The 17,991-nt window shown below is 36.8% G+C and overlaps 1 protein-coding gene across 2 annotated transcripts in view; it reads right to left on the minus strand.

Moving 5' to 3' along the window:
- Window positions 1-515: 515 nt before the first annotated feature.
- The window catches only part of NLN (neurolysin), a 41,519-nt gene continuing 24,043 nt past the window's right edge, over window positions 516-17,991 (minus strand). Inside the window, exons 6-14 of one of the 2 annotated variants that reach the window (XM_027671603.1) lie at window positions 16,897-17,057; window positions 14,821-14,956; window positions 12,321-12,687; window positions 10,741-10,942; window positions 7,298-7,484; window positions 5,842-5,970; window positions 5,253-5,389; window positions 1,810-1,921; window positions 516-925 (exon numbers count right to left, since the gene is read on the minus strand). In XM_027671603.1, the coding sequence (XP_027527404.1) occupies window positions 861-925; window positions 1,810-1,921; window positions 5,253-5,389; window positions 5,842-5,970; window positions 7,298-7,484; window positions 10,741-10,942; window positions 12,321-12,687; window positions 14,821-14,956; window positions 16,897-17,057 (1,496 nt within the window). In that variant the 3' untranslated portion in view covers window positions 516-860. Of the gene's footprint in view, window positions 926-1,161; window positions 1,922-5,252; window positions 5,390-5,841; window positions 5,971-7,297; window positions 7,485-10,740; window positions 10,943-12,320; window positions 12,688-14,820; window positions 14,957-16,896; window positions 17,058-17,991 lie in introns of those variants that run through there. The other variant, XM_027671602.1, reaches the window with a different exon arrangement.

Below are 17,991 nucleotides of genomic sequence, written 5' to 3' on the forward strand. Positions count from 1 at the left end.
AATATGTTGATAAGACAGAATCACAAGAATTTTAAACCTGTATAAAAAGACAAGCAAAATACTTGCAAATCCAGTCAGAACACAAGGGAAATTAGTCTAGGCAAAATTCACAGGTTTTGGTATAATCTTGCATCTATCAGTTTCTTCAGCTTTGCTTTATAGTTGTGCTGAATACCATCCAAGGTGTTCTCACACATGTGATTTTCATGTATTGCCTTTTCATGACACAGAAGAACTGTGGCCTAAAACTATAAGTGACTATGACAACTAGAAATGAGTTAATTATGTGGGCTGTTAAGACTGCAGAGTTAATCTGTTTTGGCTACAAATATTTATTATTTCTCACCTCTAACTGCTGTGGTTAAAAAAAAAGCCTTGTCACATTTTGCATTTCAGAAATTAATTAATCTCATTTTTTCCTCCCCAGTTTAAATGCTTTAAAAGAAAATCAAGAAATAAAGTTTCACATGAACATTCACAATTGTCAGGCTTTTTTCCCCTAAAACAAATTGACAGATTTGACCCAAAGTCAGTGCTTTCAGTTTTCTTTTGCTAGAAAAAGAGGAAGCCTTTTGAGTTGACCAGGCACATTTTCTTATTTCACTTTTGAACAAAAAAGTAAAAACACCAACCATGTTGACAGCTGTGGTTCAAATGTCTAATATGTATTGGATAGTAAACACAATTAAAGCTTGTTCATATACACGTTGTAATACTAAAACCAAAGTAAGACAAGATATCTAAAGAAAAGAAAAGTGCACTTGGGATTTACAGCTTTATTAGGGTGCTGATAAAAGTGCTGGTAAAACTTATTTTTCCTGATCTTGCAGAAAAACTACAAAATAATTCCTCAATTACTTTCACAGTCCCATAGCTGAAATCATTAAATCTATTGCACTTTTTCGTAGCACCTCTGCATGCCACACTGCAAAGGAATAGGAAAATTTTCAATTTACTTTTATCATTCCCACCAGGGAGATCTTCTTTCATTCCTTCTTTATTTGTATCTCAAAATACTTCACAAACCATCTGAAACGATTAAAATTGCTCAAGTACAATATTTCGATGTTGATATAATTTGGAAACCAAAGACCAGACTTGTGATCATCAACAAAAACAAAAAAGTGATGGAAGAACTGCTAAGGTGATAGATTTTGGCTGTTTTTTTTCTTTTTTAATTATACTATGTAAGTATATAAATGATATAAGAATTTAACATGCATCACAACGAAGTCTAAAAGTATCACACTAACATCTCTGGCGTAAAGCTCTTTGGGGCAGGTTCTCAGTCTTGAAATTTGTCAGGAAGCTAGACTGAACCCAAACAATAACAAAAACCAACACGCTTCCTCTCCATCAGAGATAAAGTGAGCAGTCATTACAATAGAAAATACAGAATAAGAATGAATTTGTTTCTTTTATTGCTGGTAGTGTCCTTTTTATCCCCTCCAGATTTAAAATTCACTCACAAGACACAATTTAAGTACATCTATTAAAAGAGAACCATGGCATCAAATCCCCATATTGATTAGTATTATTTCATAACAATTAAAAAGAATTACCATCCAAATTCCTCAGCTTCTATACATCTCAATTTTTTCCCTGATGTGTTGAATTTTGTAGTCCTATGAAATTTTTTTTAAAAATCATATTTTTATTTTTACAATTTAAAAAATCATCAAAAACTGACCCAGTTTGCCTAGAGTGATACATAGTTAAGATGTGAAATACACTGACATTTCCAGCTCATTCCATACTTATATGCCATTACAAAAGAATCATCATTTTACTGAACACATAATCCCTTACTCAATAAGAAAGCTCTTTGGCTTGGTTTACGCTCCAAGAAATTTTGTAGCATATCCATTCCATCCAAAGATCCTCCAGGTTTCAAAATGAGGTTTCTGTATTTCATCCCAGCCTGAAGGTAAAGCAGAATGTTAATACTTCTTATCTTGCCAACTGCCTCTTTTTCTGTAGTTTTTGCATATTTAAAAATCCACTCATGATAAAACAACTTTCCTCCTTCCAGATTTCCTTAATAACAAATCAGGATACAGCACAAGTATAATTTAGATCTGCTGGAAGAACTCAAGAGAGCAGAAGTTCAACCAATTCTTGAAGAAGTTATTTTTCTTGTGGTTTTACACTTGTTTGGAAGCTACAATCATAACTTGTCTGGAAAACATATAGCATAACAAATATACAATATCCTCAAAATCTTCACTGATAAATTATCTCTGTGACTGACTGGTAGGAAAGAAGCCATAACATCTTCTCACTCTTAACTGATGATTTCTCTTTCTTTAATCTCTGTTTGGAGAACAGAGATGATACTCCAGAGACAGACAGCTGTAGCATTGTAGAATGACATGCACATATACACATATTATATGCACAGTAGTATATATAATACATCCAAACATGTAATGAGACTTAACTCAGGTTTTACTTTCAGCAATAAACATTATTGCTTCAGAAGGAATGGATTCCTATTTAAAAAAAATGAAGTTTCTGAGACAACAGGAAGTAATGAGGAGTTTCTTAATAAGAGGTTGTATTTTAAAGAACATATTATATCTGGAGAATGTTGGGCTTCTGAGACATGACTATAGATAAGAAAATGTTATTTTGCATGCAGATGTCCCAGATGCTTCTGATACTGAAGACGACACTGTTTTTCCTTTTAGTCAGTATATATACATGCATATACTTCCCCCACAACTCAAAGCCATGGGATTACAGGACCACATTGCTTCCTGATAACTGTACTGTAAAAACAAGAACAGGTCTTTTTAAGTGATGGACTTCCAAGACTTAATTGAACTACCATTTGCAGTCTGCATTACATTAGCCATTTAGAATTGTCTGAATTACTGCTGCAAAAACCTAAAAAATTCACTGCAAAAAAAAAAAAAAATCACTGAAGCACTGCTTATACTTCACTATTTGGGTTAGTTTCCTGAACATCAGCAGCAAACAAAGATTTTGTTCCTTGTCAATTAAAAATATTATTTGAGTAGATTTGAGTCTTTGCTGTTGTCCCTTCAGAGCCAGAACACTGCTTAGTTCTAGGGAGACGAGGTTATTTCAGATAATGGGGAAGAACTGAGGAGTATGGTAACCAATTAAGTTAGTTGAGTGTTTGCTGAAGAATTTTTATAGATCCAGTCTCTGAGACTAGACTGTATAACTGTTGTTCAAAACAGGAAGAGAGGTTTTATTCTAACAGGAAGAGGTAAGCCAAATTTCTAAAAGCCCTAGTCATAACACCATAACAATCTTCTTTTCCTGCTATTCTGAAGACTAGTCTAATTCTAAATATAACGAAGTATGAGTACTACAAAAATCAAACAGTTATCTAGTATTTGCTTATAAAACATTGTTTGTTGCATCTTGTGGAGCACTATTGCACTTAGACAGAATGCTTGTTTGGGTTGAAAAATAACTAATATGAGGAGATAGCATTGAAAAGGGAGGGAAAAAATCTCCTCTGTTACACCTCAAGTTATATCAGCAATCAAGCAAATTGTGTGCACACATACAGTAGAAAGCGAGTGACACACACACACGAATAATCAGTTTTCTTCCTAACTTAGTCTGGATAGCAGGTTTCCCATTAAAAGAGGCACTAGTTGTCTTTCAGCTGTACCACAGCAAATATTCTTATCATACTTAATTTATTCTCAAAGCCTCCCATACACAGACAAAGAAAACAAAAATTCTCACAAAAAGCAGAATAAAAGGCATCCCCCAGGAGAAGTAAAGGTAACAGAGCAATTCTGGCGAACTAGGGCTTAGGGTTTTGACTATACAATCACTCAAAGTGTTGAGACTGCAAAGTAAAGCAGAACAAAAGGTCTGTGATGACACTGGAGGGGCACGTCTGTCTCAGAACAGAAAACTGACACGAAGTCCCACAACTTTGGCACCAGCACCCTTAAACCACCTCTCCCAAACGCTAACAGTTATAAAACCTAGCAAGTCTGACCTCTCCTGAAATGCTATTTTTAGGATCCATAGGAACAACATTTTATAAAAAGTTATTTTATTCTCTCATTTAGCTTGACACATCTTCTCTGCTGCTCTCATTTGCAAATGACAAGACTGCCAATGAACAAACAGGTCTGCTTACTCTCTCATGTACCTGTCATGAATCCCTATCCCTATAGTATCAGTCTTGACCTCCAAACTCTTTGTCACTTCTTCTCTAAAACTGCTAAGTTGGCTGCTTTTCTCCATAAAACCCCTTTCGGTTTTACTGGCCTCACCCATCTGCTCTTTGGACTCCTCTCTTTGTTCAGATCAAAATCTAATCTTGTTTACTATCACCATCCTCTAGAGTGATGGACAGTTCTAGAAGTTCTGGTTGCTTTGATAAGAAAGGGGAGGAAAGAAGGCAAATTCCAGAAGAGGAAAAGGACAATCATACATTTTTCTACTCTTTCCTTTATTTCTCTCTTGTGTACCTCTACTGAAAGGAAGAACTAGAGCTGGCAGCTGAATCAAGAACACAAGAGGATCAAAACTAAAAGGTCTTTCTCATGACAGAACTCATCTATCTCATCTGTAGCATATCAACTCAAAAGTCTAATACTATAATCTCTGAAAAACTTTGCCAGAATTAGCAGGACTACTAGCCACATCTCTAACTATCCTTTCTTTCTGCTTAAGGCAGAACAGACTGGAGAGTTACACAAGAAAAAAAAGGCCCAGTAAATCCAGAACCTCTTAATGATTAGGACTTCAAAAGGGACTTGGGAGTAAAACTAAAGATAAAACAATTTGTGCGTTATGCTGTGCTGTGACAGAGAAAGCTCTGAATAAATTCAATTTTCTATGTAGTAATTACATAAAAGAATTACGCACTTGAGGTACACACAATGTACTGAAAATGGAAGTGGAAACAGAGCACTATTATCATACAGGTTTCACAGCAGATGAATATGCATCTGTTCCTGCAATGAAGAAATGTTTTTTCAGTCTAAAATTACAGAGGAAGGCATTAGACAAGGCAACACAATGTCTTAAGTCTTATAATATTAAATGCATAATGATGTAAGAATTGTATTAAAATCCAAGTGCTCTTGAAAATTCCAAGATTATTTTCAAAAGTTACTGATACACTTTATCTGAATTTGACAGGTACAGAAGTACTTGAGATGTTATACCTATGGATCAAGATGGCAATAAATGTTGTTTCAGAGACAAAGTGCAACAGAAGTGTTTTTTAAAAAGTATTCATCACGTACCTTTGGATTCATTATTCCCTCTTGCTTAAAGCAGCTATAAAAGATATCCATGGAAAACACTTCACTCCACAGGTATCCATAGTACTGACCATCATAACCACCTGCCAGATGTCCAAAAGTAGCTGGCATGTTTGTTCCTTGAAAAGTAGATTAATATTAAGTTATTTTAATAAAATACAGTACTTCAAGAATAAATTAATAAGGACTTTATATCAACTACTTTGAAACTTTTAACATAAAGGGTCTGAGTATGCCTCAAAGTACTGGACATACTCACTGACTACAAAGGAAACTCAATTTCCCATTTTAGGCTACTTGTACCTCCAATACAGATGTGACAGAACATCTAAAGTAGAATTCATCACATCATGTCACACTAAAATATATCCTGAAAAAGGTTAATTTTTATATTTACCTTAATTTTCCTTCAGAAAAGATCATTAAGATAATCCTAAGTTTCAAAATAACTATTTCGGCTTCATAAAGTAAGTTATTTCATAAACAATGTAATGCCAAGCATTACTGAGAAGGACTGCATGTTAAATTGAACCATTTGGACATGCTGTATAAAAGTTTCATACTGACATACCTGGAGTGGCAGGAATTCCTAGAATCTCCATACAGTATTTAGCGTATTCATCCGCTGGGTCAACAGATAGCTTTGTATGCAGTGCCTGGTCAACTTTGCTCAAAACAATCTGACGGAGGGTTAAAAGGCCTAAGTGGGTAAGAACATTTAATTAACCAGCATCAAAATAGCTGGAGTTTCATTTGCATCTTTCCTTCAAAGATCTCAACATGCACATTAAATGATTAGAATTTTAACCATGGAAAAAACTTGGAGTTGCATCGTTCCCATCTGAATTGCTCCAGTTACGGAGAGTTGAGAGGCTGAGTTTTAATAAAGGAATTGTCATTATAAGCTCCATCTTTTCAAATGTTATTTTCCTCACAAATCAAAAATAAAATAAAGCAGATATTTTTAAAGCAAATCTTAATATTTAAAATAATGTTTTCAGCTGCCATTGCTTCCCATATACCATTTCACTCAGGGCTTGAACAGATGGTAGTTAGTATATCTACCCTAAGACAATTCAAAGAACACCAAGAACTGCTGCAGCTGCTTCAGTAAGCTTTTTATAAGAAGCTACAAGATATGAACCTTTACCCAGACAAAATGCTTTGCAGCTACAGAGTCTGCACAGGCCACAGGGACAAAGACTTCTTGTTCAGGATAAGAAAGCAGTATGAAATAAACAGCAGAGTCTAATGACAAATTGTACTATAAATGAGAAGCCCTGATTAGAGGAACAAAGGGGTGGGAGTAATAGAATAACAATGATATGATAGGCAATGACATGAGATTACAATCTCAGTTTGGAGATACATGTAAGGTAGTACAAGATGGGGCAGGAGAAGAAAATTAGGACTTTAGTCTGGGTAGGCAGTATATCTGCTGGAAAAGTAGAGAATATGGACTTAAGGTTCTGGATTTAGAAGTTAAGAGGCTGTTTTAACAATGCAGGGCTACAACACTTCTGTCTGGGATATATTATCTACGTTCATTAAATCTGAAAACAACTTCCATGTCTGTCAAGCGTCATGTGCAAATCAAATGTAGACAATACATACAGAAAATCTGACAGTGTATTCACTGAATGCACAGTGCCTGCTCTGGACTACAAATAAAATAGAAACCAAAAAACCCACAACAGACCTCCCCCTCTTCCCCCATCACACACACCACCAAACCTCCCCCCCTTCCCCAGTTTTAAATGAACAACGCTGGTAGGTAAAAAAGTCACATGAAGAGGAAAAGTATTTTAGTACTGTGGGTGGCCTGGAAAATCAGAGCTGCTACTGTCTGGGCAAACAGTGGTACTATCATCATAGCCTTTATTAATGGGGGTACCCAAACAAATTAACCTAGAAAGACAGTGATAAGTATACATGCAGAAGAAACTGAATGGGCTTTCTGTGTTCATCAGTTTTTTAAATAATGTATTTTTGTACATATACTGTGGGGAGAAAAGGCAGAGAGATACCTGAATTAGCCAGTCTAGAGGCAGCAAGTTTCTCAAGGAGAGTGTCTCCAACATGGGTCTCATCTTTATAATGTCTTGACATTTGCTGTAGCGGCTCTTTTTGCCACACCCAGTTTTCAAACATTTGTGAAGGTACCTCTACAAAATCTGTTTCCACATTAGTTCCACTAAACCTAGCAAAATCAGTCTAAAAGAAAAAGCCATTGAATTAAATTAAAGTAGAAGCCATGATTTCTAGCAGAATACAAACTTTCAGATGTCAAAATTTCAGTTTTAATCGCAGCAAAAAGAATAATTTGAACAGACCAATAATAATAGTTAAAAAATTAAAGAAAGGAGGGAAAAAAAAATCAAGACATAAGACTATTACCAAGGAACAAACTGGATTTCTCAGTGGTTATTTACTGCATTATCCACTAGTATGGAGCAGTACTTCCATCTTCTTAATATTACTGATTTTTATCTTTAAAATGACAGCAACACAAATGTTTCCATGCTGTATTGTCACATGGATATCATTTGTGAATTATTATAAAAATTTGTTATATACCCTGAAGTAAAATAATAAACTCCAACTCTATACTTTAAAAACAGTTTACTGTATTACAGTTTACCACACCGATTCACAGACTTTACTGGAACAACTTATTCTATTAAGCTTTGTCCTACTTGCCTTAATTCATAAGACATGTGGCCAACATACAGCTCAGTTATTTTAACCAGTAATACTTGGACTGAAATAAATAAATCCTAGCAACGTTATCCATGAAAGATTTCCAAATCTGACACTTTATTACTGAGAGAAGAATCTTTCTTCTGAAAGCCAAGCACATTAGAGTTTTTTATTTTTCGCTTCAGTATTGTCAATAACTTCATATTTAAGAAGCTCCCACAATACTAATTTTGAGGAAAGGTTTGTACAGTTAATATTCCACACCCAAAACACTTCTAAAAAGTCACTTCTGAAAGACAGTTGTTCAAATGTACAGAAATTATTTGGTCTTACAGAATCATTGAATAATTAAGGTTGGAAAATACTTTTAAGATCGTCAAGTCCAACCACCAACCCAGCACCACCACCATGTTCACCATTTAGCATTAATTAATGTCCTCATATGCCACATCCACATGTTTTTCAGACACTTCCAGGGATGGTGACTCCACCACTCCCTTGGGCAGCCTGTTCCAATGCTTACACTGCTTTTCTATCAGTGAAAAAAATTTCCTTTCCAAAAACATCCAATCTAAACCTCTTCTGGTGCATCTTGAAGACATTTCCTCTCATCCTGTCACTTTTCATCTGGGAGAAAAGACTGATCCCCACCTGGCTACAACCTCCTTTCAGATAGCTGTAGAGAGCAACAAGATCCCCCTGAGCCCCTTTTTCTCCAGGCTAAACATCCTCAGATCCCTTAGCCACCCCTCACAGGACTTGTATTCCATACCCTTTCCCAGCTCTGTTGCCCTTCTCTGGACACACTCCAGCACCTCAATGTCCTTCTTGTAGTGAAGGGCCCAAAACTGGACAGAGGACTTGAGGTGCAGCCTTGCCAGTGCAAAGTAAAAGGGGACAATCACTGCCCTAGTCCTGCTGACCACACTATTTCTGATATATGCCAGGATGCCCTTGGCCTTCCTGGCCACCTGGGCATTGCTGGCTCATGTTCAGCCACTGTCAAACAGCACTCCCAGGTCCTTTTCCCTAGGCAGCTTTCCAGCTGCTCTCCCCACAGCCTGAAGTGCTGCCTGGGGTTGTTGTGATGCAAGCGCAGGACCCAGCATTTGGCCTTGTTGAACCTCATACCATTGTGCAGATCTGTAGAGACTTCCCACCATCACTCCACCCTTGTCTTGTAATAAGTCTACCTCCTCTTGCCAGATCAATTTTATGGGTTTTTTTCCCTTCTCATCAACATACTAACAAAACAGATATCCTCATTTAACCATACACATTATCCATACATCACACTAACAAAAACCACTAGACATTTGGGTCAAGTCACTCCAAGAGCTCTCCTAACAGCGTAAAAAAATCCCCTCCCTGCCCTGATCTCACTTTCCAGCAGTATCTCTCTTTTCCAGTGTATTACACAGAGTATCACACCTTTACCAGCAGCTCACAGACTCCCTCCCATATGCAGCATTTAAATGTCAAGTCTTAACATGCTTAAACAAATAATCACATGAAACAAGACAGTGTTTTGTACACACAAACTCCAAAGATAGGATGTTCTTATGTGGGATTAGCAAGTCTGCACACATGGAAATAACAATTCACATACAATACAGCAGCACTAAGCATGGTAGCTATGCACACAAAAACCACCAGAGCAGTGTGAGAGACAACTGGAAAGCAGGCCTCCCTGACATGTGTGCAATTCCATAGCAACTAAAGTACATATGCAGTGGAACTGTTGGCTTGAGCTGCCACAGTTGGACTCCGCAACAACCAGGCACATTCTCATTGGTTATGCTGCAGTCAGTTTTGTACAGTTTCATACTGAATGTGTTTCATTCATAAACACCTTCTATATAGTTTAGGTTTTATTTCTCAATTTGTGGTATGAGAAACACCTATCACAGGGTGAAGATGATAAAATAATCATTATATTTTTCCCTTCAACATGATACAAAAATATCTAAGCAAGTCTAGTTTCTTATTAACTCCGGATTTAATATATGGATTTGTGTGATTTATTTATTCTGCAGTCCCAATCTACAGGATAATGGTCAAGAATGTAATGTGGGTCATACTTCTTTGATTTTATTATTTGGTACTTGTTTATACAGAAGATAAATGAAGTGCTACACAAAGTCTGGATTTGTAGACAATTATGTGCATTTTTTGGTGAGTGAATACTGACATCTCTCTCTGTAATATAAAATTTTCATTAGACTAATAATAAATTCATCATCTGGCAGAATTAATTTTAGATATAAGTAGAAATGAAACCAGAAATATTACAACTTTATTGGCATCTTGATGCAAAATCTGAAACTAACTTCAGTTAGACACTTCAGTGTCTGGTCACTGTGAGAAACCTATCCTATCAGATAGCAGAGCAGAAAATACAATGGCTCAGGCATTTATGCTTTTAATATCAAGAGTGATAGCACTCAAGAGTGCTAAACGCCAAAATGCTGGAGGTTATCTGGATTCAGAAATTATTTTCATTCATAGGTACAGGACCCTTTTTTACTTCTAATATCTGGAAGTGCAACTTGATGTAATAAAAAGCCCTCTGACAGAAACCATGACAAAGCACCTTCCTCACCTCATACATCTACCTGTGATGACTGAATAGATGCCTGCATGATGCAAATGCAAAAGTTTCTATAAAAATGTTTTTCATAAGGAGGTGTATTTATTGCTTCAGTTTTAAACAAAAATTAAAACAAAAACCCAACCTGACACTGTAAAAAATAACCGAAACATCACTAACCTGTGCACATATCTGATGCATTACATGACCAAATTCATGGAAGTAAGTCTTTACTTCATCGTGTCGCAGTAATGATGGACGATCCAATGCCGGTTTTGTGAAGTTGGTTACCAGAGCAGCAACAGACATCAATCTGCTGCCATCAGAAAGGAGACAGCCGGGCTGTAGACCAAAGCATGCTGCATGCCCATACTTTCCCTCTCTGTATAAGAAAATAAACCAGACACTATCTTCAAACCTGCTCACCAGAATGGCGAAGCCTATTCAAGAACAGGGACAATCAGTCAGTGTCTTTACACACAGCTTTACACAGAAAAATTACACCTTTTCATGACTTCTAGAGACTCGCTAGAGTGAGTGTCTTAAGAGCACAAGGGGAAAAGTGCCCTCTGTAATCTCATACTTAGATCACAACAATTTAAGATTCCCAGCAGCATTTACAAGAATCTGATTTTTACTATAATACTGGAAGTATACATAGTTTAGATGTCCGTTCTGTTTTAAACTGCTACTGTAATAGCAAGGACTAGGTTGTATTCTCTGAAGCACTACTTTTTATTTTATTACAGGAGACAAAAGAATACAGTACATTGCATTTTTCATGGTGATCCAAGAGTTTAGAGAAAACTTATTTTGAAAATTTTGCCCTAAACTACCCAGTTAATACTCAGGTTAAGTCAGCGAAGTCTTACTGACACATAGCTTCAGCAATTCACATGACACACATAAAGGTGGAAGCAGGCAAACAGGTGAAGGAGATAGGTACATTATTCTGAAAAGAATAATTTAGGTACTATTATACTGACTAATCTAATTTTCTTAGGCAAGAAAAGCCTTAAATCAACTTATATTAAAAAAAGAATATCAGTCAATTTATAAATTGCTAAATACTAATTTAAGAAAACCTACACCGAAGCAAACAAAAACCCAGTGACAGTCAAAAAGGACTAGCTCAGAATAAATTCTGTCAAATCAGTCTAGTTTCATAATCTCTGCCAAAACACAGATGATGCTGTAGATAGCTACAAAGAGAGCTGGAGAGGTAGAGATCAACACGTAAATCTCAATGTGTGCTCAACAGGAATCTATTTTTGCTACTGCTCTATTTGATATTTTCTCTACCAGTCTGGCCAACAGGTTAAAAGTACACATATAGAACAAAAGAGTACAAAATACACATATAAGGTGTAAAGAGAAACTAGGAACACTCAGCAGACAGAAATATAATTGTTCACTAAAAATTAAAATTAAAACAATATTAAGGTAGGAAGGAGAAAATTCATAGATTATGGATATTATGGATAACTGACTAAATAGCAGTACTACAAAAGAAAAATTAGCAAAGTAGCAATGCTTCATAAACTGAATAGAAGCAAGAAATATGATAGAACTAAAAAAAAAAAAAAAAAGTGTAAACAATCTGAACACAGTCCAGAGCACTACTTAATGAACACAGTAATAGTCTTGTCAGTGGGACAAATATTTCCTTCTAAATGCATTTAATTTTAGCCACACCAGCAGCAACTCACTAAGACAAATTCCATTTTAAACACATAAGTAAAACACTAAATCATAATTACCTGGGGTAAAGATCCAAATAGAACTGCCCTAACATTTCTCCTGTTGATTTATCCTTTACTGCATAAAGAGTAACACTGTCATGCCAAACATGAGCACTTTTTACTTGCTCAAATACAAGTCCCAGCAGTTCCTGGTAAATATTCAGTAAGCCTTCTGTAACAGCCTCAATTGGGAAGTATTCCTTCAGTTTTTCTTGATCTATAGAGTACTTCAGCTCTTCAGTTTTGTTCATATAATAATGAAGATCCCATGCATTGATTCTTCCATCATAATCAAAGTTTTTTTCTTTACACTCCTTTTTCTTCAAACCTAGAATGAATTCTCTTTCTTCTTCAACCAGTGGCTTTAGCTTCTTACTCAAATCATCTGAAAAAAAGATTGCCTTGGAGTCAATTTCTATGTTACTATAATGTGGATTCCTATAAAATACACTCAAAACTTTAAGCACATGTTCCAGAAGTGGAAGCTAGAGTTTTCCATTCATTGACCAATTGTCTGTTTTCTTGTCCTAGTGAGCCTTAACTGCAGGCATGCTGTAAGTGATACAGTACTCCAGGGTAGATCTAGGAGAGCTATGAAGGGTTTTGAATTTAGATTTTTTCAAAGATATCAAAATGGAAAGTAATACTAGACACTTTCGCTTGAATCCTTTGATTTTATCTCATGTAATCTCAATTTTCTTAATATATTTCTGCAGCAGCAGCAAAAGACTACAACTACTATTAGTTCCTGCAAGGGCATCACAAAATTCAATACTTCTAGCTAAAGTCCGATAAAAGACCAAGAGACTCAAGAGTTCTTGCTTCCAGACTAGCAAAGTCACTGGGTATTAATCTCTATGGTACAAATCTTTTCCAATATACTTTTCTTGGACAAGAAAGCGCCACAGAACTATGAAGCACGCATATTGAATATAAAATATTTAACCTTACTGAAACTTCCATAAAGTACATACTGTATTTATAAGTATTTCTGGACTATCAGACACTTTTTTCTTTCTTAGGAATTCAGATGAATGTTCATTGTTGATATCTAGAGTGTAAAATCTAGGAATTGCCACTCCTCTTTCTAGGTAGGCTGTAAGGCACTATATACATTTACATTACATTTACATGACTGAAATACTTGTATTTCATGACTGAAGCTTGTATTGTGCTAAATTCAGAATGTGCAATAGGAGAGAATGCTCTTCTTCTTAGCTAAGATCAGCTTATGAACATTGATTTAAAACACGAACAGATAGGAACAAAGTAGAGCAAAATATACTGCCATGCTTGTAGCTGAAAAGAACTAAATTAAAGGTGACAATTAATTTGATGAACATTCTCCCTCTGTGAGAATTACCACGAAGCATGATATTTATTAATAGAAAAGTATACGATCTCATATGCTTTTACTTTGTAAAAGCAACTCCTAGATTTTGAGTGTCAGCTTCAAAACAAATGAAAAAACACAGTATTACAATAATATAATGGATATAAAAAGAGTCCAAAATACTTTACGTACACTTAAAAAACACCAAGTAATTCAAACATTTAATTACACAAAATTACCTGTGAGTTGTCAAATATATGGATAATTGGTATGGCCAAATATGCATCTGATCTCCTGAAGGAGCATTTCAGAAGAAATGCAACAGAATTACAGGTGAAGGAAGAAAAGCATTTGAATCTCTTTATTGATGCATAAACACAAAAAAACCACTACCAACAAACATACTTTATTTTTGTACTGAATTATTTGGAGGGGGGTATTTGTATGATACATCAATATACACTCCTAAGTGGTGTTAGGACACATTAATAAAGGCACACATGCTACTCTGTGGAACTACATAATTCCAGAAAGTAGAGATTAATTCCATGCAAAAGAGTGGGCCCACTAACGTCAAAAGGATGACTATAAATTCATAAACTGCTCAGTTCAAAATTTTCAAGATACCTCTGTCAGATCAAATTCCATTACAGGGCTTTTGAATTCCAGATTTAATCCATCATTCCAGATTTAATTGTTTAATTCAGATCATGGAAGTTGCATCATCTCATACTGTAATCTTTCATTACACTTAACACAGTTGAATCAGAAAAAGACACTAAAGCTACGGATGCACAAAAAATTGTGCAAAAACGGGAAAGAAAAGCTGCAACTCTGATGCAGCCTCTTGAACTGATAAAATTGGCTAGGCTGCACATATTACTTTAGTGCTAAATTAGGATAACTGCATTTTGGGGCAGAGAAAGACACAACCACTTGTTTATACCGGCTGTCACAAAGCAGCTATTTTCAGATTTTCGCCTTGTGCTTCCCTGATTTGGAGCAACTTCATTTGTACAGTTACAGTCTAAAAAATACATGTGCCAGAACGGAGGCAGCAGAGAGTTCCTTTTCAAGCTACACATGATGGATACACTGACCCAGTTATGTATTTAAAGTCATCTTGGCTGAGGAATCATGTTACCACATCAGATATAAAAGTATTGCTTATAAATGAGAACAAACCTAAGAAGGCTGTTACATTATCTGTACTCTTTGCAGTGTTTACCTCCAGGACAAAGTTGGCATGTGTATTATAACCAAGAAGCTCTGCTACTTTTGCCCTTAGTGGAAGCAATTGCTGAAGAATTTTTGTGTTCTCCTAAAAAAGAAAGTAGGGAAAGTTGTAAAGTGAAACCAGAAAACACATGTTATCAAAACAACTGAATAATATCTGAAATCCTACGAAACAGTAAACATTTTAAATGAAACACTTTAAGATATAAATATAAAAAACCCTAAGTTTAGCTAGATTCTTGGAATTTTTTTTTCAGAGCATTTGATTGTAGGTAGCTGGTATTCTAGTTGATCACAGTCATTACGCTCCCTACTATAATTTATCTGCTTTAATTAATCAAAATGGATACCATTTCCTTTTAGAATACTAACAAATCTTTGTCAGTTGTGAGGAGTTTAGTTTCTTTATCAATCATTTAACTGTGAAAGGTAACAGTGAAACTGCCGACATCAGGCTAAATTGCTTGTTAGTGATGAAGACAGTTTGTAAATCTATTGTGCCAACGTTCAAAACTTGTTTGCAAATCTCCCTCTTTTGCCACTCTGACAATAGCAGTCAGAGAAAGATCTCAAACACAAAACCCTAAGCCCTGACCTAAATGTGCTGGAGGATACTTGATAAGCTGAAAATGTAACTGTGTAAACCTCTAATTCTGGAAAAGTGAGATTTCTCGGGGGGTGGGGGAGGGGGAAATTAAACACTAGATTCGAAGATTGTTCCACAGTTTTAACATCAAGTACCTTTATGTGTGTTGACTTGCAAAGCGTTCAGTTCTTGGTGCCATTTTATCTTATCTTGTAGTCATCACATTTCCCAGCACTTCAAGCACAAAAGTTCAACTCTGTCACTGTTCTCTAATAAATGGTTGGTACAACTGTCTGAAAGATATATTCTCTATTCTTTTCAATTTTCGTATCTATCTAGTTGTGTGGTCTCATCAGTATATGAGAAATAAAATAATCTGGTTTTATTATAATTGATTTAAGTAGAAAGGAGGGGGTGTTGGGATTTTTTTTCTCTCTCATTTAATTTCAGGAATTTTAGGCGCCTCGTGAAGATTGTACGGTGAAAGGCCCCGTCAGGGCTTGGCACCGAGGGAATGTCTCCGTCGAGGTGGGATACAATATATAAAAATGGAAAATTTACTCTAGCCACATGGCAGGTCTTTGTGTTCAAAAGAACCCCCTTGTGCATCACAGGGGGGTACGTCATCAATCAATCAGGCGGGAGGGTGACACCCTCTCCTGGTTTTGAAAAATTACCTTTTAAGGTAAAATACCTGTTACCTGTTGAATATTCAACATCTTAGATGGCCAAAGGGTACAAAGGGAGTGCGCTTTTCGAATCGCGCGTGCTTTTCCAGGCGTATGGCTTGGGACTGCACCCAGCGCTGCAATAAAGGACTCTTTTCTGTAAGTTTCCTTGTCCTTCAAGTGTTTTTTTTGCCGTTTTATAAATTAGAAGAAGAGATTTTTCTCACAAATTTAAAAGTAAATTAACTGTGAAATTATTTCTTATTTTTATAAGGCAGATCATTAAACACATCTTTTATAAAAACCAAGAGGGCTTTTTACATCTAATTAAAATTCTCATCAATATGCAATGTGTTAATTTCACATTTAATCACCTGTATTTTATAATTAAAACCTGTGCTTAAATAACCCCTCTCATTCTGAAAAATCCCAAAACACTACAGAAGACACAATCAGACATCCTTTTCTGTGAGCAAAGTGTCAGTAAACATGTGCAGAACACTACAGGGAAATTTGATAAAAGATCAAAATCCTACTTCTGTTAACAGCATCACTTGAAGATTAAGATATGTACACACACAGGCAGACCATCAACTTCTAAGGTCTCTGGACATCAGAATAAACTGGAGCAAGGAACTTTTAGAGATCACACTGATAAGTTTTGATTTAATAATATTATGCAATAAGCAGAACTCAAATATAACATTCGAATGTCTAGCTCCATTTTTCAATTCTGTCATTGCACTGTAGAACAATCAATACACAACATACCTCTTTGCATCTCGAGTTAAAGGCAGATTCCATTTTTCTCCTTGTTTCTGAAATGCAGCACTTCTTCATAACAGGAAAATAGTGGGGATATTTCAAGGTTACTTTATATTTGTCTTCCTCAGTCTTCTCTAATCTATTAATAAAGTCATCAGGAAGGCCATCTATGGAATACAATTTAATAAACAGTAATTACCAGAACTACCTACTCCCCTGTTTCTGTGAGACTGTTCCACTTGTTTTGCTGCAATCTATCTTGAAACTAGAAATCTCCACAGAAATAACACCTTTTGCAATTTGTTATAGTTTTATACTTTTTTCTTTTTACCTAGGGAATTTTCCCATACCAACAGTCTCTTGCTGCTAAGCTAAGACTTCCTTGTTAGGCTAGCCCGGGCCTTAACGACTGTCTTATTGAAATGCTAAACAACATTGGCACACGAGCTAAATTGTGTAAGGGAAACTCCATTCCCCCGGTAGCCACCGTTGGAGGGGGAAGGGAGGCCTCAGTTGTTTTTTTTCTCTGGGGATGGCTCTTTAGTTCTTCCCTGACTCAGGGAGTGGTGTGGAGGGGGGAATTCATTTTTCAGCCCGGTCACTAGTTTCTTCTGGCCCCAAGGGAGGTCCCGGTTCGCCTCCAATTCCTCACGTCCTGCTCTGCCCACTGCCTGGACTTGCCTCGGATTCATCGGAAAGCGGACACCATCTGCAGAAGAACCGTTGAGGGGGAAAGGCTGCCTCAGAAATGGTGTTTGCACCCATTGAGGAGGAAGAGGATCCCAGCCAGAGCCAGCTTTTGACAGCATGAGTCTACAGGAGGATCCACCCTTTCCCCTTCTCCTGTCCCCCTTCGGTGGTGGCACGCCTCGCTGAGACGTGCCTGGGACCGACCCGGCTGCCTCCCGGGCCTCGGGCCCTGCAGAGGCGGGGGCACCAGAGCCCGACAGCGCCCCCTGCCGGCCATCGGAGAGCAACTGCAGCCCCCATTCCTCCGGGTCCAACAGCGCCCCCTGCTGGCCGTGAGTGAGGCACCGCAGCCCCACCTCCCGAAGCGCCAGCGCCCCCTGCTGGTCGTGGTTATTAACTGCGCCGAAAAGG

Source organism: Neopelma chrysocephalum, unplaced genomic scaffold, assembly GCF_003984885.1.
Source record: "Neopelma chrysocephalum unplaced genomic scaffold, ASM398488v2 Primary Assembly neopelma1_97102, whole genome shotgun sequence".
Lineage (NCBI taxonomy): Eukaryota > Metazoa > Chordata > Aves > Passeriformes > Pipridae > Neopelma > Neopelma chrysocephalum.